At 40.8% G+C, this 26,312-nt stretch overlaps 1 protein-coding gene across 3 annotated transcripts; it reads right to left on the reverse strand.

Moving 5' to 3' along the window:
• Positions 1-915: 915 nt before the first annotated feature.
• On the reverse strand, positions 916-23,418 carry LOC113047180 (histone-lysine N-methyltransferase SETD1A-like). Of its 3 annotated transcripts, none has more exons than XM_026208478.1 (21): positions 23,339-23,418; positions 22,284-22,428; positions 22,077-22,175; positions 21,708-21,978; positions 19,953-20,077; positions 18,016-18,263; positions 16,214-17,927; positions 14,000-14,992; positions 13,342-13,512; positions 12,791-12,878; positions 12,545-12,708; positions 11,712-11,751; positions 11,027-11,225; positions 10,880-10,932; positions 9,164-10,497; positions 6,760-7,150; positions 6,361-6,539; positions 6,077-6,187; positions 4,425-4,544; positions 3,452-3,589; positions 916-2,745 (listed from the first exon to the last, which is right to left on the reverse strand). In XM_026208478.1, the coding sequence occupies exons 2-21, from the start codon at positions 22,419-22,421 to the stop codon at positions 2,572-2,574; spliced, it is 6,750 nt and encodes a 2,249-aa protein (XP_026064263.1). In that variant the 5' UTR covers positions 22,422-22,428; positions 23,339-23,418; the 3' UTR covers positions 916-2,571. The 3 variants fall into 3 exon arrangements, with proteins under 3 accessions (XP_026064263.1, XP_026064260.1, XP_026064261.1); XM_026208475.1 differs by having other exon boundaries at positions 11,018-11,225; XM_026208476.1 differs by lacking the exon at positions 23,339-23,418 and adding an exon at positions 23,065-23,327 and having other exon boundaries at positions 11,018-11,225.
• Between the last annotated feature and the right edge of the window lie 2,894 nt (positions 23,419-26,312).

The raw sequence follows: 26,312 nt of genomic DNA on the forward strand, positions 1-26,312 counted from the left end.
GACGTTTGTTTCCTGTGTCATTTTAGAGAAGGAGGTGTGTGTCTTCCTCTGCAAGCCACATGTTTCCGCCACACATTGAGCAGCTCGAATACAGAAACATGGTGAAGGAGATGAAGAAATCGAGACAAGTTATTTATACTGCCTTAGTGGATCAAAATAAAATAACTTGGCATACATATTCATCTTGAACGTCTACAGTATATAGTCTATTATTTTTAACAAAAGCCCAAATCTACAAAAATCTGAAAACATTTTAGATGCTACTCAACTCTCAATGCTTTATCTGCTCAAGTCTCTTTTAACATCAAGAGATAATGCACATCCAGCTTAATCCTTCTGGAATGTTTGCCAGGAGCCACGACGCAGACTGAAAGATAAAACTTCAGCAGAGTGCACAATGCAGGAGCTAAAAGAGGTGGAAAATACTGACATGGACACCAAAGATCAGTGACTGTTAAAGTGGATCATGCCATGAGATTGCATTTCAGTGGTGTTGCTTTTTTCTTTCAGTGGGGTGATGTAGTTGGATTGTGAAACAAAATAATAATCAGCTACAGTCTGTAATATCAACTATGTGTCGATATTAGGTAATCTTGCCAAGGTAAGTGTCTTTTAAACAAATCAAATTATTTGGTTCGGTCCCTTTAACCTAAAACAGGCCTTCAAATCTTTTTTTTTTTCTGGTTTCATTTCCAAGCAGCAGGAGCTCCAGCAGAGCCCATGCCTGACTGTAACAAAACTTGATGGGTCATATTTCGTACAAATATAAATGCACAGAAGCAGCAGCATTCACCTCTGACATACCTCTATTTTAAGAGATACAGTGGCCTGTCGTTTGCAAACCCATGCATGAGCAACTGTGCAAACACGTTTTATTTCAACCTCTTCAAAGCGGGGGAAGAAAAAACGGAGCAATTATTTTAAAAAATATTTTAATGCACCATTAATAAAGGGTCCAACGCATTAATACAAGAGAAATATTGCAAATAATATTAAAACTTTTGAATCAAATTAAAAAGGGAGAAAAAACAACAACAAAAACAAAACCAATAACTGAATGATAGGTATGTACAATTATTTTCTTGCAATGGGAAGTAGGAAAAGGATGAACATATTTACAGACTAGAACTGGTGTGTTTCTACGAGAAACAAACACCTCTACAATATTTACATGTAATTCTTTTGAACTTTTTTGTCGTTTTCGTTTTTTTATGGTTACACTTCTGTGGAGCAGTTTTTACTGAAAGACTGCAGTAAATCTACATATTTTACAGGTTTTCCTTTCAAAGGAACAGAATGCTGGCAAGGCCCTCTAACAAAGTAAGGAAAAAGACAAAAAACGAAAAAAGATTTATGGCAGAGTGGAGTAGAGAGAGAGAGAGAGAGAGAGAGAGAGAGAGAGAGAGAGAGAGAGACAACCAGTAATATGAAAGTACAGAACACAACCATCTGTTCTAGTGAAACTCTGCTCACGCACATCTCTCAGAGGAATTGGGACTTTCATTTTGTTGTGAAATGTATAAATATGCACACCCAATTTTGCATCTTGGACAGTCAGTAATGAGAAAATACATATTTTACGATGATATTCTCTTTAGCAGTGGAGTTAGAGTGCTTGGTCTCAAAACATGTGCCCAATTCCTCCACAATTCATCAGTGGTCTACAATAATATCAATGCCAAAGGAAAACCCAATCAATATAGCCATCCTTTCACTAAAATATCGATGCGCATATATTTCAGCACACCAAAAAGAATACCTCATCTGTCCTGTCTTTCATGTATTGCTAAAAACTATGACCGAAAGGGATCTCACTTCATGAATTAAAATGATGGCGGGTGCATGATGACCTCTGGAATAACTGTTTTTACAGTGCACTGGCATTGTAACAACTAATGTGTGAAAAACAGTAGTAGTAAATGTAACAAACTTACAATACTAGACCATTTTTGAACACCAGCACATCATGCTGGAAAGGGAGACATTAAGATCGTTTGAACTTTGAGCAAGTTTAGAAAGAAATGTGCGCGCCAAAATAGCTTCACAACAGCCAACAAAAAAAAAGTGATACTATGCAGATAATCTGAAGAATCTACAGCAACAGATCTGAGCTAAATAAACAACACAAGCGAACAGGGCTCAGAACAGGGACAATAAATAATGAACTCAAATTAATACTCTCTCTCACGACAGGGGTGAAGGCTTAAATCCATGTTTTTAGGTAGGACTTTAAAAGTTGCCCTTGGAGAAAAAGACCCAGCACTTTAAGGGTGTTTGCCACTGTTAGACGTTGTGCATAAGTGAGCGGAATATGTGTGTGTGCAGTCGCTGAACAACTTTAAAGCACAGACCTTGGCAAAACAACATCACCAAACACAGCTGCAACAGGAGGAACAAAATACCTCCGGATATTAATAAGGGCCAGGTCAGAAGAGAAAAACTTGAGGAGGAGAAAGAACTGGAGGTGTTGCGGCAGTGCTGAGATCTACATTGTTGTGTGCCGAGAACAGTAGCTTGTGGGCCAGGAAAGAGGATTGGCAAGTCATGTATCGGGGAAGGTCTAGGACACTTTCAGTTGAGGGTTCCTCTGCAGTTCTCCGTGCCACACAGACATGGGATTTTGTTCTCTTCAATGGGGAACTTGTAATCATACGTGATCTCCTCGTTCACGCCGATGGGCTGCTTGGAGTATATGACTATCTTCTTCTGGGACTCGATGGTGATCACTTTGGCGTAGCAGTTGGGCTGCGAGAGAGGATGCATTAAATCATGAATAAGATGCAGAACAAGTGCAGGTTTCTTGAATTACATGGCCTCCAATAGGAGTGTTGGAAATTTAGATGATGCATTTCTGTTTGTGTTCAGCATAGCTCTATGTGAGTGCTACTTCTGTTTCTGGAGGGGATTATCAACATGGTGCAAATACAAATTGCATTCACAGCTGGTTGAAGAACACAAAATGCGTGTTTTGGCATTTATAAACCATGGGAATACCAGAAGCAACATTATCCAAGTCTTATCAGCAATACATTAGCATAATTAAGCCCATTAGATGGGGACAAAAATCTGCAGGTCTGGAAAACTTCCGTAAACATTGACATTCACAACTGGATTTGACAACGATTATTATCCGATGTCAGTGTGAAAGACATTAGGTTTTTAAAAGGAATTGTCTGGAAGTCTAAGACCTACTTGAAAGCCTTAAAGCACTGATAATTTGCCAACACTTTATTTTGAGGTGTACTTACTATTTATAACGGAAATTAATTATGCATAATTGCAAGTAACTCTAAACCAAACCCTTATCCTACTATGTACATGTAGTATACTGAAAGTAGGTTTATATAAACGTGGCAGTTATTGACTTTGGGAGTGGCTGCAATATGTTTATCAGACGTCATATGGTTTTTGAGATATATGAATATGTATGCGTCACTAGGAGGGTACTTACCGTGCAGCAGTGGTTAATAAACCGAGCCAAGTTGCCACACTTGGTGGCGTCAATGATAGTGTCATGATCGACACGGAATAGGTAGCTGCTCCCGATGCCTTCCTGGGCATATCGCTTCTCCCGATTATCTGCAGCCATCTACAAATGGTGCAGCAAACACAATTACATTTACATTACATTTAGAAGATGCTTTTATCCAAAGTGACAATGGAAGCAATTGAAATCAACAAGAGAGTAATGATATGATCGTTCTATAACAAATCACAAACATGTGATTTTGCAATGCAATTTTTATATATATATAATAAAAAAGAAAACAATGAATAGAAAAAGAAAAGAGCAGGCTAGTGTTAGAAGCCTGTTAAGTGTATAATAAATAAAAATAAAACCGAAAGCAGTAAATTAATGGAGTGCATGACTAAAGGGGCAGGTTTTGTTTAAAGAATAGAATTAGAATAGAGAGTGCTAGAGTTAGAGGATCAAATAGAAATTGAAGAGATGTGTTTTTAGCTGATTGCTGAAGATGGGCAGGTCATTCCACCAGGAGGGAACAGTTCATTTAAAAGTCAGTGAAAGTAAATTTGTGCTTCTTTGGGATAGTACAAACTAGTGATATGCATTTGCAGAACGCAAGCTTCTAGAGGGCAAAAGGATGGTGACTTTGTGGGCAAACATCAGTGCCTTGAATTTTAATGCGAGCAGCTATTGTTAGCCAGTGCAAACTGATAAACAGAGGTGTGACGTGCATTCTTTGGCTCATTAAAAATGTAACTTGCTACGACGTTCTGGATTAGTTGTAAAGGTTTAAAAGAACTGGCTGGAAGACCTGCCAAAAGAGCACTGCAATAGTCCAGCCTGGACAGAACAAGAGCTTGAACAAGGAGTTACTGCCACTGAATGAACAAGTATGCGTTCCTCAAGAGGAAACAAACTCATTTCCAAGCAGAGATCTTTTAATAGTTGTTAGTCATACCTGTCTGATACTCTGTCCCACATATTCAATGACCATCTCATCTGCAGCAATGGGTTCCATGGCAAACAGGCCCCACTCATGGATACGGCTGCGGCCAAACCTCAGCTTCTTCTTACGGAACTGCAGGCAGATGAATTACAAGCATGAAGACATGTAAACATTCAGGACTGGCCATGTTTAAAAGCACAAGAACACCATGTGAACATTAACCCCATTATTTGGCCAAATACAGAAAGTATAAACACCAGTATTCTAATATGTTGGTTATTGAATTCTTAATAAGAGAGATCCATGTATTTAAATTTGGATTATGCACACACCTTTTCATCATGTTTTACATTACTGCTCATAAATTTTTATGTCAGCGAGATTTTGGAATGTTTTTGAAAGAAGCCTCTTATGCTCACCAAGGCTCACTGGTAAAGACCTTTTTTTTAATTTAAAACCACATTTAAAAACTAAAACAAATACTCAATGTTGATCAAGTAACATCTTATTAAATGTGTGTTGATTGTGTTTGTTGGACTGTAGAACTATGCAGTTGTTGCTTTAATTTCACATGGTTACAGTTAATATTTTCATTTAAGGCCAGTTCTATGTCGTTTCAACCCAATTCAAAAACAAAAGCTAAATGCTGATGTCTGTATCATCTGTGTTTGTATTGAATGTAGGCTACTTACTGTACAGTTACTGCCGATCATTTCAGATGGTTAAGGTTATTGTTTTCAATAGCCAAAAGCCAGTTTGGCCTATTAAATACCAAATAATCATCTTGTTAATGTACACTTAGCTTTTTTGTTGTTGTTGTTGCTTAAAGAAAAAACAAAAAACTAAAGAAAAAAACAAACAAATGGGAAATCGGTATCAGAATCGGCCAGTTTGCTCGGCCATGAAAAATCATGATCGTGCATCCCTAGTTGCAGCTTAATATTTTTGTGGAACCTGATCTTTTTCTGGATTCTTTGATGAACAGCAAGTTCAAAATAACAGCATTTTAAAAAAAATATATAAATACTTTATAACATTATGAATGTCTTTATGGTCACTTGCGATCAATTAAAAGTTTCCTAGGTGAGGGAAAAAAAACCTACCGACTGATTTTGCTTGAAAGACATGAGTGGTACCAGACTAAACACAGATTAACACAAAACCCCCCTGGCTAGAGCATTCCTATCCATCTAAACATTGTTCTATACACATCTTTCAAACAGACAGTTTAAACAGTTCCTCCTAGTAACCCCTCCAAACACAGATCGTAACTGTGATAAAATGGATAAATGGACCGGAAAATGCTTTTTTTACAGCAGAAAGCATATACATCCAGTTCGATGATTAAAGTGCAAAATAACATATAATAAACATAATAATAATGCATAACAAACCAACCAGACACATGTCTGCCCTTTCCAAACATACGGAGTGCATTCATTCATTCTTTACTCAAAGAACAAGCAATTAAGGAGGTCCAAAGAAGAACTGCTTTAAAAAGGAGCACCTTTTAACTTTGAACTCATTCTCGAAGATCTTATCAAAAGTACTACACTGAAAACAAGCCAAAGGGGAATTGAAGGAGTGGTGAGGTCAATGTAATAAAAGGGCTGATAGTCGATAGATCAAGGTCACGGTTGTGTAAATGAACTGAAGACCTTTACCTTCAGCTGGTTCAGTTTCAACAGGTCCGAGTCCATCACTGCTGCAGTGCCGATAGCGCTGAGGAGACGCCGCTGCTCGGAGCGTCTTTCAGAGAGCAGACGATTCGAGCCCTATGACAGACACAGACAGAGAGAGATGCTCAGACAGACACAAACTGTCTGCCATGTCCATGCTAAACAAGGTCATTTATTTTCACTAACATCAGTACAGTATGTGCATTTAAATCTGACATCTTCACAACAAAAAACTAACTTTGAGTTATTAAAACCTAAAGTGAACCTACTGAGGTATCATAGTCTCCAGCTTCCTGGACAGTCACTGGCTGGTCTAGCTCAAGGTAGACGTCTTTCTCCTTGCGGCTGATGGCATAGTAGCCTTCACTGCGAGCACAGCCCGTGACATGCTGTCTTAGCTGCCCAACGGCCGCCTTCTTCTTCCGCCGAGGGTTGGGGATGTTGGTGAGTGCAGGCAAGAGGTTAAGGGAGCAAAACTTGGGTAAAGTGTACTTGGAAATAAGCATCAAAGTGAAAATGAAGTCTTTTAATCTCTTACTTGTATGCACTTATACTTGCTGACTCTGTACATTTGAAATTGTTAATTCTGTTGGCGTCTGTATCACTAATTAAAGCACATGTTTGTTTGTATAAACTGCATTTTCATTCTTAAGCAGCTGTAAGGATATTGGTATGAGGGACCCAGTGTGTGTCGTTGAGCCAGTCGGTGCCGTGATCATCTTGCAACAGTTTCTCGTAGGTGCTCTTCAGGAGCCTCATATCTTCCTGGTCCAGGCCACTGTTCCAGATGTCATAGAGGATGGTCATCTGCTCAAACTCGCTACGGTTCTTGTAAGAGGGCTGTGGTACGGGAGCTGGGGTGGGAACGTGTTTGGGCCGCCGCTGAGTCGAGGGGGTCAAGCCTGCTTCCTGCAGGAAAAGTCGTTCGCTCTTTCGAACCTCTTCCTTTTCAAACTCCAGCGATCTCTCCAGACCGAAGTCAGAGTCTCCCGACTCCGAGCTGGAGCTGGAAAGCTCGCCAGACTCCAGCTGTTCTACATCCACGTCTTCTTCATATTCCTGACAATAAAGTATGATTGGAAAATGTTGGAAAACAGACAAAATGCACACAAAAAAGCAGACCAAATGGTGGGATAATCTTGCACTATTTGGCAATCAACCCTATTACCCAACAATACAGAGCTGTTGAAAGCTTTTCAAGTTCTGTGGGTTTGCAGGACAAACTGTTATACCGCAACAGCCTGAAACATCCCAGCACGTTAAAATTGTTGCAACAGTGCTACATTAACAATGCAATGTGCCACTGAACTAGTATATAGATCGAGAACATACATGTGTGTGTCTGTGTATAATATGTATAATATATATACACTTTTTTTTTTTTTTGTCAGAATGCAATCATTCTGATTGATAAATCCCAATGCAGTGTTTACTCAAACACTAAATAAAATGATTGAGTTGATGTTGCGGTTATTTTTCAAAAGCTTCAATTTTGGATTTGATCTTCTGATCTGTACACACTCCACAAATATGCAGATTGTCTCACTCTTTGTACATAATATTCTGAAAACACTGCTTCTTTTATCTTTGTTTGGTTTAAAAGAACAGAGTTAACATTTCTCTTTTTAGGTCCTAAGTAGGAGACGACGCACACATGAAGCTTTGTGCCGTGCAGCTTAGTTTTATCAAGCAGTAAATCACGGTAACCCCCTCACTGTGGTGCAGACAATGAGTGGAAAGAGAATTTTAGAATAGCACGAGTTATTTATGACATTTCATTCTACAAAAACAACAGCTCGTTCCATGTGTCATTCATCGTTACGTCAATACATCAGCACAATACTTTTAGTTTTGAATTCAATCTGATCAAGTATTTACATGTACTCTCGAAGGAAACCACCCATCCCAATCTGGTAGAAATTCCATTCAGGTTCAATCTGCTCGATTTAAGTGTTTACATGAAGGCATTTCGGTCCGACTGAGCCATCAATTTGATTACTAACAGATGATTTGGTTGCATGTAAACGTGGCCACTAAGACTGCAAAGGCTGCTAAAAATTCCTCTTTCCAATCTCACAGAAATAAAATGCATTTTAAAATATATTTTTTATAGTAGAATGCAGTTATTTTAAAATTTAAGATTTCAAAATATTAGTCATTTTGATCACATAGAGACACGGTGAGAATAATACTTAAAAAAAAAAAAAACTTTGAATATTAGTGTGCTTTTATCCAAAGCTACTTACAGCTGAGGAAAACATAAAGCAATTCTTCTTAAATAGGTGATAGCAATACCATGATTTAGACATTGTTCAATTAAGTACAAGCTAGAAGGAGAAGGAAAAAATATGATTTTTTTTTTTTAGGATGAAGTAAAGTAGCATCAAAAGAGATGAGTTTTCAGGTGTAACTTGAAAATTGTCAGGGATTCAACATTACTGATAGGGGTGTGAAGATCATTCCTCCAGCCAGGAATGATGAACGAGAATGTTCTGGGAAGTGATTTTGAGCCTCTCTGTGATTTTGCAACTACTGACCATGAGACCCACCCTCCAAAAATCCTTAGATGCCTTTAGATGCCTCCCTATTCAACAAACTAAGAAGCTAAGTATTTATCTTATATATATATATATATATATATATATATATATATATATATATATATATATGAGAGAGAGAGAGAGAGAAAGAGAGAGAGAGAATTAATGAGAATATATATTTGAGTAAAGGTGTGAAATTGCTGATTTAAAAAAGAAAGAAAGAAAGAAAGAAAGAAAGAAAGAAAGAAAAGGCATATATATAAGGTCAAGTCCTGGGAATTTGAAAAAAAAAAAAAACAATTCTTCAAATGACATTCACATTCAATAAGAAAATTCTTTAGTTACCCCATCTGACTTTATTTTTGTCTCTGTTCTACTGGCAATAAATGCAACACGGTAATAACCCACAACATCAGTTTATTCAGGTTTTATTACTACATGCTGAGAAAGTCAAAATCCTCATACGAAAATTACTTTAGGGTGAATTCTTTTGCAACATGTTATTAAATGAAAACCAGACAGATACACATACCTCTAACTTCCGTTTCCTCTGCTTCTTGATCTGGTTCTCCTTCTGTCTCTTAGAGATTTGCAGTTCCTCGTTTTCTTTGTCCTTCCTACTTCTCTTCTTGCTCTTCCCTTTCCCGCTCTCTTCCATCTCCATCTCTATGCTAATTGATCCTTTCCTCTTGTGCGGTGGGCCGAGTGTCTTGGTCTGCGTCTCAGCCGGTTCCCTGGCATCACACAGCAGGCCCATCCCGGAAAGGTCCCCGTATATCTCTGGGGCCACTCCTCTTGCGGCTAGAGCATCCCCGATGACCTCTTCGGGGGCTTCCTGAACACCGTGCTGGTTGAGGTCGGCAGGGAGCAGGACGGTGGGGTCCTGTTTCGTCCTCTTTTGTGGAGACGTGAGGTGCAGAGGGGCAGGAGTTTTGGAATAGTTGTGCTCCTGCATGACGAACAGACCCTCTGGATCCGGGAGTGGTTGGCGTGGGTGCGGGGCGAAGAAGTCTCCCTCTTCTTCCTCCAGCTTGTGCTCCTCTGCCTCATCGGAGGTCTCGGTTTCTTCCGAGTCGATATCTGCCTCCGGGTCCATCTTCAGTGCCACATCGGCCAGCACCGACAGGTCAGGCTTGGGGGCAGAGGCCAGCTGCAGCAGGCTGGACACTCCCAGCTGCTCCCTGAGCTTCAGCCGCTGCTCCAGCTCCTCTTCATCCTCCTCCTCTTCCTCCAGAGAGGGATGCAGGTGAGGGGCGGAAGCCGACTGGCTGAGTGTCCGAGAGCGACCACGTGCACGACCCTTCTGCATGGTTGGAGTAGGGACGGGGTCCTCGTATGCCACTTTGACCATGGAGGCATGGTCCAGCGGAAGGTTCTGGACAGTGAGGCAGACGGGCGTCGGGGGCGTTCTGGGAGAGTCTTTGCCACGTTTGGAGGAGTTTTTGGCTGTGGGAGTTTGTGGGGATGGAGGGAGACCTGGACTCTTTTTGGGCTCATCAAGCCGCAGGGAACGCACCGGTGGAGGGATGGTAAGAACGGTGGAAGGGGAAGCAGGGGAGGTCAGAGCGTTATTCTCGCTAGGACGAGAAGCAAACGGAAGGAGTATCGGGGTGGGCTTGGAGGAGGCAGCTGCTGTGGGTGTGCTTACGGGAGAAGAGGAAGTAGGACTATCTGAAGCTTGTGAGACAGGAGTGGGAGATGGAGAAGGAGCAGAAGGTGACAGAATGGAGGGCTTGACCTCGCTCTCTTCCACCGAGAAGGAAACGGTCTTGCGCCGTTTCTTGAGTGGGGGAAGGAGGAGAATGGGTGAAGGGGGACGGGGATAAGGGGAGGATGGAGGCACAGCTGTAGCCGTTTTCTCTCCTTCTGGAAGTGAAAGGAAAAATAAAGTGAACTAAACTGCACACTTCTGAAAATACAATTCTGTAACATTAAACAATTTACTCTGCCTAACGTTGTTCCAAACCTGTATGACTGACTTTGTTTGTGGAACACAAAAGAAGATATTCTGAAGAATGACTCTAACCAAACAGCTTTGTTCCATTAACTTCCATTACAAGGACAAAAAATACAACGGAATTCAATGTGAAACAAAACTGTTTGGATCAAAATATCTTTTGTGTTCTGTAGAAAAAAAGATAATCAAACAGGTTTGTAACGACATGAGTAAGTGAAACAACTTTCATCTTTAGGCAGACTATCCCTTGTATTTCGGTTAGTTTTTTGTAAAAAGTGATCTTTAACTGACCTTGTTTGATCTCTGCAGCAGTCACTGATGATTGGTCAAGATTTGCTTTGTCCCTGTAAGAAACAGACATAATGCATATCAATGAATTGGTGAAGACACAACTTCCTACTCAATATCAGTTCTCAAAGAGGGACGTACCCATCATACTTTTCTGCATCTATAGCGGTCACACTGTCCATCGTAGACTCATCCATTGTGTCCAATGATTCACTCTCAATGGCCTGTTCACCGTCCTCTTCATCCTCCTCATCGGAGGAAGATGATGATGCTGAGGATGATGATGATGAGCTCTCGGAAGAGGAGGAAGAAATGCTTTCGTCATCACTGTCTGCACTAAGGGCTTCATCTGAGAAGCATGAGAAATAGAGAAAAGAGTTAAGGGGCCGTTCGCACTAAGCACGATAACTATAAAGATAACGATATAAGGTTCTAAAACTCCTTCTCAATATTAAAGAATAGTCCACACCACAGCTATAACAATAAACGCACAGAGAAACAATATTGTTGGAATCACTTTCAGAACTATTTTTTTTTCCAGCTGATGATAAAAATATTGATACCCCAATCAGAATCAATCCTGGGATCACAAGCTTAATTTAATTTTGAATTTAAAGCAGCAGACGAGTGTGTGCTTAGTATAAACAGACGATACGTTCGTTGGTGTGGAAGCTAATATCGTTGTCATTCTTGGTGTGAACGGGCTTTAAATTGCAAGATACAGATTCAAGATATGATTGCATAAATGCATAAAAGCCTGAAATAAAGTGCACATAGCAACAACAGGCCAAATTAATGAGCACAGTACAAAAGACAAAACAAGACAGCTGCATACCTTCGGACTCATCCACTTTGTCACTGTCTTCATCCTCCTCCTAAAAATAAAACAACAAGGAATCAGTAGTTGAAGTAACATGCTTTCACTCATCTGCTGACAGTCCTGAGGATTTCCCCTCAGCATTTGAAGAAAAAAAAAAAGAAATGCTGCCATCTAGACATTATTCAGTGAAACTACAACAGCTAAGTATAAGATTCAAAACCAGATCTTAGAAGGGCAACACTCTACAAAACTACTGACCACTGTTGTCAGATTTTTGCCTTCACAGTCATCACACATGGTATTGTGACAAGTTCAGTGGATCTAATATTGATGATATTTTATTAATATTTTAATGAGCCTATAAATATTTACATTTGTAGATAAAGAATCACCTAATTGCCATACACACACAAACATTATATATTAAAAGTTTGTTCAGTTAAGTTGGTCATAATTTCAAACAGCTCTTGTAATTATTACGTTTTAAATATGGTTATTTTTCTTACAAAAATGCATCGATTCGCTTTAGGTGGACTTTAACACCCCAGAGCCATTTGAGACACTTTTGTAATGGATGAGCGCTTTTTATTTAACTACTTTTGGACTTATGCAATCTTACACCCGCTGAGTGCCATTAAAACATTAAATCAAAGACAAATTTTTAAATAACTAATAATAGAAAGTCATATACACCAAGGATGATTAGAGGGTAAATCATTTATGCCCTAATTTTTATTTTTGGGTGAATGCATCCTTCTAGCTGCAATGAATGGGATGCTCCCAACCAGTCCATGCCCAGTACTACACAGACACACAAAAATTACAGACATAATGGTAAATAAACCTACCTTCTCTGAGGAAGAACCATCTGATGTTTCTTCTCCCTCACTGTCCAGGTCATATGGTTTGCGTGCCTTTGTTCTGCTTCTTCTCCTGGCTGCTCTTCTGTCTGCCACACGCCTCTCTTCTGTTCTTCCTGCAGCAGTGTCGGCAGATTTGCCCTGATACGAGTCTGAGAGAGAAAAAGTACACAGCAATTAGAATTTAAGGTCACTTTATTAATCCAGCTTTACAACATAGCATCAGTGACATACCCTCATCTTCCTCATCGGGTGGAGTCGAAGGCCTGGCTCTCTTCAGCTCACCACCCTCCACAAGTTCCTGAGGCTCCTTCCTCTTCACCTGAACAACATATTCCTCATTAGTAACATCTTTTTCACAAGATTATTTCAAATCATGGTAATAAAGTGCGCCAGTCTTATCAATGCAATTGCAATAAATTTTGATTTCTGTTATAATTTCCTCAAGGTCAACCAAACTTTTATTTTGCTGGTTTGTTGTGAAGATAATTCGGATTCAATGTGTATTGATGACACATCCCTGAATTTATATATCCCCTTATTCATATTTTGAGACATAGATAGGCGTTATGTGTGTTAGAGTTTGTGAATTAGACAGAATCCCAACATTCATATTTTTTGCTGTGGAGGCTGTTAGTTCAACCCACAGAGTAAAAATCCCCAGAGCTTTATGACCAGTTTGAAAGCTCCACGTGATGGTCACCAGAGGGTGAATTGTGACAATCATACATGAATGTCATAAATAGATTCTAAATGTTTAATAGCTGGTAAATAACCTCAAGCACCTTAAAAGAAGGCAAACGCAAGGCCCCCCGCAGGGAGAAACCTTCCATGCCTCCACTCTTGGCCCAGTCTACCAGAGATGTGAGTGGCTCCCGAGGTCGGTTGCTGGTCTTCTCTTCTTTCTTGTCCTCCTCGCGCACCACTGCAACTCCCCGCATGGCTGTCTGGAATGGCTGAGAAAATGAGAGCAAGAAATGGTACAGTTCATGAACACCAAAGGTTATACACAAAAACATATGCAACACTGAACCACAAAACCAATCATAAGTAGCACGGGTATTTAAAGCAATAACCAACAATACATTGTAGAGGTTAAAATGATAGATTTTAATTTTATGCCAAAAATCACTAGGATATTAAGTAAAGACCATGTTCCATGAAGATGTTTTGTAAACTTCCTACCATAAATATTTCAAAACTTAATTTTTGATTAGTAATATGCATTACTAAGGACTTCATTTGGACAACTTTAAATGCAAATTTCCAAATATTTAGATTTTTTTGCACCCTCAGATTCCAGATTTTCAAATGGTTTTATCTCGACCAAATACTGTCCGATCCTAACAAACCATACACCAATGGAAAGCTTATTTATTCAAAATGAGCATTAAGAATGGTTTTGTTGCCCATTGTCACATCTAGAAGACTCTCTGAAGTTACCTTGGCTTTCTGTTCCTTGCGGTCCCACCACTCGTCAAAGGTGCCAAAAGCGACGTTTTCTACCATCTTGCGGTTCAGGTCCCTCTGCATGATGTTCTTCATCTCCTCGATCAAGGCTGCCAGTACCTGCTGCACTACTGACTCGTAGGGGTTGTGGCCCATTATGGCCATCTGGTCATCCGCCACTCCGTACAGCTCTCCGTCTAAGCCAGGCACTGTGCTGAAGCCAGGTGGAGGATAGTGGGAAGGAAACTGCTGGGGCAGCAGGTGAGGAGGCCAGGGGCTGTGGGGAGGCGGGATGGTGTGATGGTGCGGAAGCTGTGCGGCGTGAGGGTCCGGGTAGGCGTATGGTAAGTGAGGTGGGATGTAGCGGTGGTCCTGGTCATAGTGGGTGGCCACATTCCCATCTTGGTCCATGTATGGGTGGTGTGGGTGGTGTGGCGGAGGTGGTATCGAATGGAGGTGAAATGAAGGGGGATATTCAGAGGCAGGCGGGACTTCTCCAGGGGTTACCGTAGAGCTGTTGGAGGAGGCCATTCGCAGCTGGTGGAGGCGACTGAGCATGTGTGTCTGCATCTGGAATGACATGGGTGCTCCTCCACAGTACTGGCTCATGAGCTCCATGGAGCTGGCGTAGTCGTACATGTGATGCGGCAGCGGAGGAGGGTACTCTGGGTGCAGCTCCATGTGAGGAAGCGGAGGTGGTAAGCCGGGGGGTGGAGGGGGCTGCAGGGAGAAGCCGGGCAGAGGTGGGGGTGGGAGGTGGGGAGGGTAAGACGGGATGGGCGGAGGTGGCATGGCGGCGCTGAAGTGCTGGCTGGTGTCTGGGACAGGACTCGCAGATGGGTCTGGGGTTTGGGAGGGGAGGGCAGATTGCGAGGAGGTGGCCGGTGAGGAGGATGAAGAGGCAGCGGGATGGGAGGGGGCTGTGGTGATGGCATTGTCATCTTCATCAGATATTTCCATATCCTCCCCAGAAGAGTGAGGTGAAGGCTGGAGAGGAGGATGTGAAGATTACATGTTAAACACACTGGAGGGAGAGGGGATTTTCAAGCTAGAAACAAATATAGTGCTGCACCGAAACGGAGCAATATTACTCTCAGACAGCAGAAAGTACCATGCCTGAGCCTACCAGAGCATGAAAAAGAGCAAAAGCATGTTTCACTTCTGTTAACAGAATTACACAAGTTTATAAAAATAAAATGCGACTTCAACGGTGAGAGTACACCAAAAATATTCCTCCATCATTAACTCACCCTCATGCATTCCAAAACTATTAGAAAATGGTTTGTATTTGGAACGAAGATGAAGATGTTTTTAAATCTCAAATAAGCAAGTGAATTGGATTTCACTGAAAGTAACTTAATTTGTTTCAAAGATAAATTAAAGTCTTATGGGCCTTTTAAGGTAGTCATGAAGCTACTTTTGCACATAATACGGTTTCATATTTTAAAAATAAAATTTTTTTTATTACCAATAATGGGTCGCAATCTGTTCTGATAGGGTCATGACTCATGAATGGCAGGAAAAGCAAAGCTAATGCAAATAAACACAACGAACCATATAATAACAGTGCATAGTTATAACTGCAAAATATATAAGCACATCAGCTTTAAAAAAGGATGAGAGGCAACGTCTCCCTTACTGTTTGTTGCTGAGCATTGCCACAGAAAAAAAAATTCTAAGAGCATTTTGTAATCTAGCATTAATATATTCACTTCAACACTTCACAATTTTCAACGCAGAAGTTTTTCTTTTTTTTTTTTTGGTTAATGGCACAGACTTGTGATTAATTAGATGCTATCTGCTGGCTGAGTCTTGAGGTTTTGATGTTTTTGGTTTTATTATGGATTCCAAGCATAACAGTCATTTAGGAGTACTCTTCATCCACATCAAGCATTTAAGTTTAGATTTTAAGATGTCTGGTGTACACCACAGTCTCTAGGTTAACGATAAACTGATAAACGACAAATCACTCTTGTACTCCGAATGGAGATAAAGGTTTGAATAATTGTTTTTTTTTTTTGCTAGTACCACGGAAAAACATGATTAAACACATGCACTGTTTGATGCATGCTTTCGGGATCCGATAGTGTCCAAACCTGGAAATGGTGGCTCATGACACCAAAACCAACAAGCAAATTACAAATGATAGCACCTGGTCTTATTTTCAAAAAATAAGGTGAATGATAACATGTAACAAGGAGGTCTCACCTGTGCCTCTCCATTGTAGGTGGGTGGGGTGTGTGGAGCCCTGTGTGAGTCAGAGGTTGTGTGCTCCTCCTGAGGTGGTGGCATTTGGCCCTGAAGAGACTCTGACACCAAACTGTGCGTAGTGGGAGTGGAAGAGGCCACCTCTGGAGGTGTTTTCCTGCCTTCACTGACTCCACCCCCTTGCCTCTTTCCCCTGCTGCGGCGTCCATCTTTCTCTCCTCTCCTCCTCTGCTGGCCTCCCTCCATCTCTCCTTGTCTTTTATGACTAGGCCTTTCACCGTTCTCCTCCCGGAGTTTCTTTCCACCGTCTGCATTCTCGCCTGTTTTTCCCCTCTCTCTGTCCTCCTCCTTCTCATCGTCCTCATCATCTGAGGCAAGGAAAGAAAACTTGGCTTTTTGTTCCTTCAGCAACATCTCAATACGCGAGTCCAAGCTGCTGCTGTGGTGCAAGAACGGCAGGCTCTCATTGGTGGAGTCCGGCTCCGGGGAGGAGTCACGCTGAGGAGGAGGCGGAGACAGGGATGCGGTCGAAGACGGGAGGTGGTGAGGCAGGGAGGTGGAGGATGGAGAGGTGGAGGATGACGGGATTGAGACGTGAGGAGGCGAGGAGGTCGGAGGTGTCCGAGGTGGATGGGGCGGGGTGCTGGGATAGCGTTTGGGTTTGGTCCACTGTTCTTCTCGTAGGGGACTGTCCTGACCAAATTCAAGAGAGCCGAGCGTTTCAGCCACAGCGGCTGCGATGACGGACGCTGGAGGGAGGGGAGGAGGTGGAGGAGGCGGCGCCAGGGGCGTGTGGTGAGAATGAGCACGGAAGTCATTATCCATGCTTCCTCCCATCCCAAAACCCCTCTCGCCTGCACCCTGCTGAGGACGGAAGGCCGGCGAGGGCTCTAGCCTGGAGGAAGAAGGTGTGTCGTAGGGGGACAGGTCTTTAGACGACGAGTTTCCTCCATAAGAGGAGATGGCAGAGGGAGGCGAGAGGCTATTGGACGAGTGTTGGCTAGAGTTCGAGTGGCCTCCATAACGTGGATCGGAGCTGTTATAGTCTCCTTCTCGGTCTCGCTCCCATTCCCGGTCTCGGCTGCTCCTCCGCCGGCTCGCTCCCGCTACGCCGCTGCTGTGGTGGTTGTGGGAGTGATGGTGGTTCCGATGCCTTCCGTGATCTCCCGAGCGGGAGCCTGAGCTGTCACGCCGGTAGCCCCTGCCATCCCTGTCCTCACGCCGATCAGCATGATGCGAGTGATGTGAATGGAAGGATTTGGATGTGGACAAGGAGTTTGTTTCCGGTTGGTAGTGGTAAGAGGAACGTCGGGAGCTTATCCCACCTCCATAGCGCCCTCCTGGGTCTCTCTCCCGATCCCTATCCCTGTGTCCCCTTTCTCTATCTCGGTCTCTATCTCTGTCGGACAGCGGTGGTGGCTCAAACTGAGCCCCTAGAGGTGCCATTGGTGGATGCAGAGGCATGTGCATCCCTGAACCTCCAACAGTGGGATACGGATAGGGAGGTTCATTAGGTCTGAAGGACGCTGAAGGAGGATATCCCGGCCGACCCCTGTGGAACATGGAGGGCTCTTGCGGAGGTGGAGCATGTAAGTCGTCATGAAAGTGAGGGGGCTTAAATCCTGATGATGAAGAGACTGTTGAAGAGGAGCAGGAGGAAGATGGAAGCATATCCTGCTGGGGATAACTCTGAGTGCCGCTGTAGCCACTGTGCCTGAAAGAAAAGGATGTTTTCTCAAATCTCTAAAGAAACTTAACCAAGTAACTTCTTATCAGTTTTTCATTTTATTCTGGAAACCAACCTGCCCACTGAGTATCCCGAGTCTTGCGAGAAAGGGGTTCCAGAGCGAGGGGTGTAAGGGGTGCCGCCACCCTGTGAAGAAGCAGAGGAGCCCGGTGTATAAGCTCCTCCCAGTGAGGATGGAGGGGTGTCGAGGCGCTGGTCTGCAAATCCAGTGTCCACAGAACAGGGGGTGGTGCTGCCAGAGTTTAGAGGCGCAGCAGGAGCAGCCATCTGATCTGTGGAGAGCCTCCGCCGGACATCAGACGACTAACAAAAGAGAAAAAAATCACTCAATATCAGCGAATCATTTAAAAAGGATAAAAAAAATTATCAGTTATAAAAAAAAAATTTCCATTATTGGTATTTGTTGATACTGCAAATATGTAGTTTCAAGATTTCTAGGATCTTCATCATTTAACAATCACTTAAATTCTATCTTTAAACAGTATTAATGTAATCTAAAAATGTATATTTCTCATTCAGTATTAGTTTGTAGTGTTTTGCTCATTTACATTACCATACAAAGATTTCTCTTTCAAAAAACATGCGCCTTAGAAATGTCTATTCAAAGAATCCTGAAAAATTAATCAGTCTGGGTTTCCACAAATATTGATCACAAATTATATCCAAATAACCTGTTATAAATATTAAAACCGCAAACACTTATTTTCAATTGTAATAATATTTCACATTACTCTTTTACAGTATTTCTGATCAAATAAATACAGACTTAGTGTGAATGACACTTTAAAAAAAATTAAAAAAAATAAACTGAGCCTAATATTTAACATCAAGCACCTGTATTTTTTACAAAAGCAACCTTAATATTTAAAATATATGAGCTATTAGCCATGAAAATACTTATCTTTATCAGCGTCATCGTTCCTTTTAAAGGGACTGTTCAACCAAAATTAAAATAGTCAAAGATTTCCTCACCCCCAAGGCATCCTAGGCACGTCTGACACTCCTCTTTCAGATGAACACATTCTGACTTATATTCGATATTGTCCGGTCTCCTCCAATCTGAATAACTGCAGTGAATGGTGCCCCTGTTTCTGAATCCAAACAAAAAAGTAAGACCCCGGAGCCGTGTGGAGTAGTTTTATGATGGATGGATACTTTTTATTTTCTGATTCAGAAACAGGGGCACCATTCACTGCAATTATTCAGATTGGAGGAGACCGGACAATGTCGAATATAACTCAGAATGTGTTCATCTGAAAGAGGAGTGTCAGACGTGCCTAGGACGCCTTGAGGGTGAGTAAATCATTTTTGGGTGAACAATCCCTTAAATACCATTGCATTTCTAATACAAATATGGTAAATACTGTTCTAAACAGGACCCAGAGAAAATTCTAATGTAAATTCCCAAACTTTTGACTGGCTGACTTAAACTGAATGTTTAGGAAGATAGCAATTAAAAGCCCTTGGTATCAAATCAAGACAAAAAAATCTTTCAACATGACAACTGAATCCCCTAATATTGTTTTATTACAAGGGTGTGGCTCCATAATTGATCTCTTAAAGGAAACATTATTTAAAGCAATCCAAAACTCCTCCAGCTAAGTTATGGAAACTAAATATCATAATGCTGGTAACACAAGGTAAAAAGAGGCCAATCAATAATAAGTGAAAAGTCTCAATGGCAGCAGCCATCTTCTACCTACTGAACAGTTTTGTCTACATTTGGAAAATCTGAAAGCACTGAGGGGCGTGATGGCTATTTGTCTTTCAGAAATGTTGTGGTCCACTTCTGGTCAAGATAAAAACATGGACCGGGGTATCTGAGAGTGACTGTAATGTGTAGAATAAACTACAAGACAACTTGATCCAAGGAAGGCCGTTGCTCTTCAAGGACGCCAAGAAACTCCGGCTGGTAACCGCACACACTCTTATAGGAAAGCAAAGCGTTTTTTTTTCCAGTGTGGCTGAGCTAAGGTACGTCTGTGTGCTCACCGTATCTGGCTGAGTCGGGACTGGGGGCTGAAATTTCTCAGTGAGGGCTTTGCCTCCAGTCGGCACTGTCTGAGGGGTGTATGAGCCACTCACTATTAAGTCATAGTACTTCATCCTCTGTTGGCCTAGAAGACACACACAATATAAATTTAACTACAGTGTTGTGTATTTATTTCCATCATGCAATGCTGGACATTCCCACTTTTTGTTAACACTATGCTCCATATTTTCAAGAAATTAAGAGATGAGAGGATATAAACAAGCATCGATCTAAACTGAATTTGGACATTTCGTTGCGAGCAGGGATGCAAACATATTACAATTTTTGCAAAACAACAGAAGGCGAGAATCCTGCTCTGGTCTCTTGAGGTAGACACCGGGGCTCTTTGGATAATTGGAGGTAAATATGAAATTGGAAAGATTAAATACTCCAAGGCACTCATATAATAAAGATAAAAATGCTTTCATTATTCTGAGCTAAGTCATTAAAATTGTTGAAAGTGTAGATCTAGACGTTTCAGCTACACAGCCTTCTTCAGGATAGTACTATTTATTCTATATTATCTAAATAAATGTATGTAGGGGTGTGCCGGTTTCAGAATTGGTGATGACGGTTATGACGTGAGTCAAATGTGACGGTTCATAACATAACCGTCGGGGGGGGGGGGGGGGGGGGGTTAGTGGATCTACCGTAGAGTCAATTGGTTGTTCTTGGAGATAGCGGGTTAACTCCGTGTCAGCGCGCGCTCTGATCGGTAAAGGGGAGATTTGAAATGAGCCAACATTTTTGGAGCAAATTTCAAAGCCGCACCCGCCCGGTTTTCTACAAAGCAAAATTTTATGAAGTGGTAAATATCATGTCTGACGATTTACAAAACTTCATTAAGTGGTAAAAACCATGTCTCCCGATATATTGCGCATCTTATGATCCTATCTAAAACATGTTTGTAAAAAATATTTTAATGACACGGTTTTGGCGGTTATAGAGTTCTAATGACGGTGTTCAACTATAACCGCCGGTCTCACGGTTATATACGAACCGTCACACCCCTAAATGTATGATAAATACCTAAAGTAAAACCAAACATTTTAAATGCTACAAATGAATAATGTAAAGGATGAAAAAGTGATACTCTTTTAGAGATTTTCTAAAGATTACATTTAATAATGTTATGAAATTATTTGTGGTTTTGAAGATTAATTTTTAATGAGAGTTAGAAGAAGACAAGAGTCATTTAAAATGACACCAGGGCGAAAGAAGAGCAATCAGGATTTAATATCTAATCATGTTTTTTAAAGACTTCTCTTTGGACCAAGGCGGAATTTATTTGGTTAATAATAAGGCTTAATACTGTGAGACATAATTATATTTTATTTTTGTGATTGACAAGCTGAATTTTCAGCAGCCAGTGTGCCAGTCTTCAGTGGTACATAAACTTTCATTGCAATATGCTGCTTTGGTGCTCAATAAATTTTTTTAAATAATCTGCAACACTGAAAACAGCTGTGCTGTTGTACATTTATTGATAGACACCATGACAGACACATTTGGCTAACTGAAAGTTCAAAAGAACAATTTGTCTGAAATAAAAATCCTTTGTAACACTACCAAAGTCTTAACTGTGACTTGTGAACAATTTAATGCACCCTTGCTGAATAAAAGCATTTTCCCCAAAACAAAACATCCTTGACCCTGAACTTCCTAACAGCACTTCAAAATATTAATGATCCAAAACAATCGGGAGAGAAGCACACCTTTGATATCTAGCTGGACATGGACAATGTTTCCCATGACAGAAGTATTGTGCAGGTGTTTGACGGTGTCTTTGGCCCCTCTAGTGCTGGTGAAGAGGACGCGGGCCAAGCCTAAGTGCTTCCGAGTCTTGGGATGAAACAGAATCTCCATTTCCTCAACCTCCCCAAACTTGGCGCACATCTCGGCCAGGAACGGCTCTTTGATGTTATCATTCAACCTCGCAAACGTCACTTCCTTGAGTGGTATGGGACCTACGTAATACTCGTCCAACTATGAAGAACAAGAAATGAAGAAAGGGGTTAGTAGGTACACTACAAAAACAGTAAAGCACAAAGTGCTCACCAGAAAATAATAAAAGAGATTCATACCTTGAATTTGGGCACTGGCAGCGACAGCTCTGTGTGTCTAGACCAGATTCTGCGGGGTCTTGGATCACGCAAGTCCCCCACAGGCGGGAATCCTGAATCCTAAAAATAAGCAGAACACACAGACATAATACTTTACATAAGTATGAACTTTTGTGTGCAATTGTGCTCTGTTTGGCAGTCCATGTGTATTATAATGCATGTCCGTACCTGTACACTAAAGTGAATCCCATCATATCTGTAGATTTTCTGAGTTACCCGTCGGAGAGCTGGGTCTTGTACGAGCTTATAGCTCTTCCACTGCAGACTGAGAGTTCGCTGGGTGTCCGCCCCACTGTCCGGATCCATGCTATCACTGCAGAGAAAGAGACCAGAGCAAGATGTTGTGCAGAGGCTCACAGCACTCAACGACTCGTGGTGAAGTCACAGTAAGAGAAACTCATTTAATCTGACATTCAGAGTCAACATGCAGAAGAGCAGCAGACACTATGATCGTGAAAACCTCACTGTAATCATCAAAACAATAGAAGCATACAACACACACAAAGAGGTCTCTGTTTGGGGAGCTATAATTTGTTGTCAACTCTTTATTAAGGCACTGACTGATATTTTGTAGTCAATATGTCAAGCTAATTTTACGTTCCTTATATTGGAGTTAGATAAATATGCCATTTTCAACTTTAAATGTCACATTTATCACACGTAATAGAGCGTGGAAAGTAAAAGCAAGGCTCCCCGTAGTGATTTACGGAGTAATAAACTTAAAGCACTGCAGTTTTGTATTAGAAATGTTATCTGACACACCGACTAGCAGCATCAGCAACAACAACAAGCTAACATAAACACTGAAGCTGCTAGCTGCACCCAGCGCGAGCTAGCTGAACTTCAACTTCAAAATGATGTGACAGTAAACCAATGCCAAATATAGTTCTAGCAAACGAAATCAAACCAATTCCCAAAAACGAAAAAATAGTATTGCTATACGGCGTACCAAAGGACTCACAGCACGGCGCGCGCGTCTCGGGGACGATCGTTAGCTTGCTAACGTTACAGCTAACGCTAGGCCTGCAGCGGCGCAGAAAAACACACAATCCACAGTTCAAATTTGGCTCCGTTTTGAACTATGCGCCCTAAATCTGGTCTAAAGCAGCACCGCTTGTATTCCGGTGCTATATCGATGCAGCATACGTCTTTAAAATCCGCCAGAAAATGAAGTGTACTGAAAAGAATAACATAATACAGTAAGCGGCCATCGCGTAACTAACCTGAGAGCCTCGCCTGCTCGCCATCAGTCACTAGAAATACTAACCGCTGCATTGGCACTCGCACTTTCCACATTATTCCCGGCTACGTGACTGTTGCTATCTAATATTTGTCCAATAACGTTGAAATAGATTGTGGGTATTTGTTTTAATAAAAATAAAAAATGTAATATACATTCACATTAAACTATTTTCGTGCCTTTAGTTTTCTCAGAACTGCTCTAAATATTTTTGACCTATGTAAGCGTGACTTCTTTAAAGCGAATCTGCATTTACGTTTAATTTTTACGTCATCGAAGTGCGTACTTGAAATAGCTGCCTGTGCTTAAAAGATTTTTTTCTATTCACAAGACCTTTGTTAAGATGCAAAACAATTGCACGGCAGATTTATAATAATTTGTACTTTATTAAACGGTAAGAACAACAAATTTAGAAAAAGGGTGCTTATAAATGAGGAGTTATGCGCTACTACTACAACCGATAATTTGGGAGTAAAACGAGCTGCAAAAAAGCTTTAATAATAAAAAATAATTTAAATGTAACTCGCATTTCTAAATAACTAGTATAATCGCGATATAATAAACAATGAATCAATGCAAAGAAATATAAAGTTATGATATATAAAGTAGCTCTGCAGCATGTTTTATACTCCGTAGACTCCTGCGAGGCATTATGAGATTAATTATGAGATTACTAATCATTGAACAACATATTGTAACGATATTGGTGCATGCGTGTTTCAGATACGGGGAGAAAACACTATAACCTACACATAGCACACAAGTCAGAGAATATCCGAGCTTTCCAATCACATTTTTAGTCTTTATTATTCAATTTCATTTCACATCTATTATTTTTATGTTCCTCTGTCCAGAAGTTAATATACCCCTACACGTTAATGGGCAGCAGGTGGTGCTACATCTCACATGTAATTCAACATTTATTGATTTGTTATTCAATAAAATTGAAGGGTATTTTGCACTATTAATAATGCGATATGAGGTTGTGAATATACTGGTAGGTAAGTATAATCTCTTTCTTTTACCTGTGCTTTTGTTGTCTCCTAATTTTTGCATGCCAATGTTCACAACAACCTGACAACAACACCCTTGAGGTGCAAGCTGGAGTTCACACTTCCTAAAGAAATGAACTGTTGTGTTGTGGTCTCACCTTCATTCACCTTCAGTATCACTGTTCTAGGACTGATTAGAAATAACTTTATTGAGGGGAGTCATGTTATACTTTTATAGCCTTCTGGTTCTCTCATACCTGCAAACTAGTCGCTTTTCGGCGAAAATCGCCGTTTTGAATGGGAAAATGTCATCCACGTGAATCGTGAAGGGGGTCTTCTGCGGTCTTCTTCACAAACATCTTTGGTGATACTTGCACGCGAGTCATTTGGCCAATCACAGTCAAGATAACAGCAGCGTCTTCTTTGAAAAAGCCCTGGTAGCAGCTTTTCCCGCGAATGAATTCGCGCCTATTCACGCCTATTTCCAAGTATAGGTCTCTGCAGGAAAGTAATGGGAGTTACGAGATCAAGGTGTTTTTACACTATGATACCTGATTAGTTGATGTAATAGTGACGTTAGGTTTAGGGGTGGGGTTGGGTAAGGGGGATCATTTAGATTGCATGATTCAGAAACACCCAGCAGTTTCAAAACACCCACATGGTGATAAACGCCCACTTTTGCTCTGCAGAGACCTAAGTCTCCCTATTTCAAGAACCTACTGCACGCGAGTCATTTGGCCAATCACAGGCAAGATAGCGGCAGCTTTCCCGCGGATGAATTCACACTTTGGACACTGACATTAGTTTTGAGGTAAGTGCTGTTAGCTGCTAACAATATAATTGTTTTCTCTAACGTTGTTGTTAGTTAACATGTTTAACATTAACGTTATAATGGAAGTGTCGCCTAGTCAGCTAGTAAGATCAGCAAATTGTGTTGTTAGCTTACAATGTTAGTTCAATGTCACTGTGAAGGATTTTGGCAAGGCTAAGTTACCTTCTCCACTGCATTGCTGTTAATTTCGTTTGCGAGTACTTTTCGTCATTATTTTCATCAATGACATTTTACACCTTTATAATGACAGCATTTTTATAACCGTCGGGGAAAAAATTATCTTGATTAATATGCACGAGGGAGAGAGATTAAGACGGTGAAGGTGAGTACGTGACCGGGGCTCTCTCTCTCTTTTGTAACTGGTCTTTTGAATTCTTTCTGAATGAAAAAATAACGTCATATCATAAATGATAGGAAACCCAGCAACAACGATTATCAGTTTCTCCTCCATTTTATATATCAATCTTATTTGCATGTTAAATAATGGTGCTGGCAGATAATGACTGAATAGGATGTATAAAATTAATTTTCTTCTATGGGGGATCTGTCACCTTTTTCAGTCCTCCTGAGTTTGCAGGTATGTTATAGACAACTGTGCACTGAGTAACTGGGACGCACCTCAAGCTCACCATCATTTGTCACTTACTTGACAGTGAAATGCCTTCCTATTATTTAAACTATAAATAAATTACTGTTGGGAAAACTTAAAGGCATTCATCTTTGAGTAATTATTTTAGTATAATTTGATGTTTATATATTATCAGTTTTATTGATATTTTGACTGTTTCTGTTTTTATATTTCTTTTTTATTTTGTTGTCTTTTTTTTTAGGAATTTAGGTTTTATTCAATTCTATTTTAAACTAAATGAAAATTAAATTGAAACTTGGCTAACACCGGAAATGAAGTGAATTTATTATTAAATGACTCTCGGTAAATGAAAAGTAATAAATGTTTGTTTTACTTGACTATAATAAACCTGAATTTAAACAAAATATTAATTTAGAGAAAAAAACATTTGTTTGTTTTTCTTCTAAATGCCATAGATAAAGCATTTAGATAGGATAAAAAGATGTTGAAATAAAGTAATGTTACATTACAAGTTTAGAATTTTAAACAACGGTTTTCAAAAAAA

Source organism: Carassius auratus, chromosome 28 (genome assembly GCF_003368295.1).
Source record: "Carassius auratus strain Wakin chromosome 28, ASM336829v1, whole genome shotgun sequence".
In the NCBI taxonomy this organism is placed as follows: Eukaryota; Metazoa; Chordata; class Actinopteri; order Cypriniformes; family Cyprinidae; genus Carassius; species Carassius auratus.

Coding starts and splice junctions, on each gene's coding strand:
- LOC113047180 (XM_026208475.1), bottom strand. CDS start 22,421: ATGGATCCGGACAGTGGGGCGGACACCCAGCGAACTCTCAGTCTGCAG. Junction 11,752..12,544: donor ATGGTTCTTCCTCAGAGAAG/GTAGGTTTATTT, acceptor TTTTATTTTTAG/GAGGAGGATGAAGACAGTGA. Junction 10,933..11,017: donor GATGCAGAAAAGTATGATGG/GTACGTCCCTCT, acceptor TGTTTCTTACAG/GGACAAAGCAAATCTTGACC.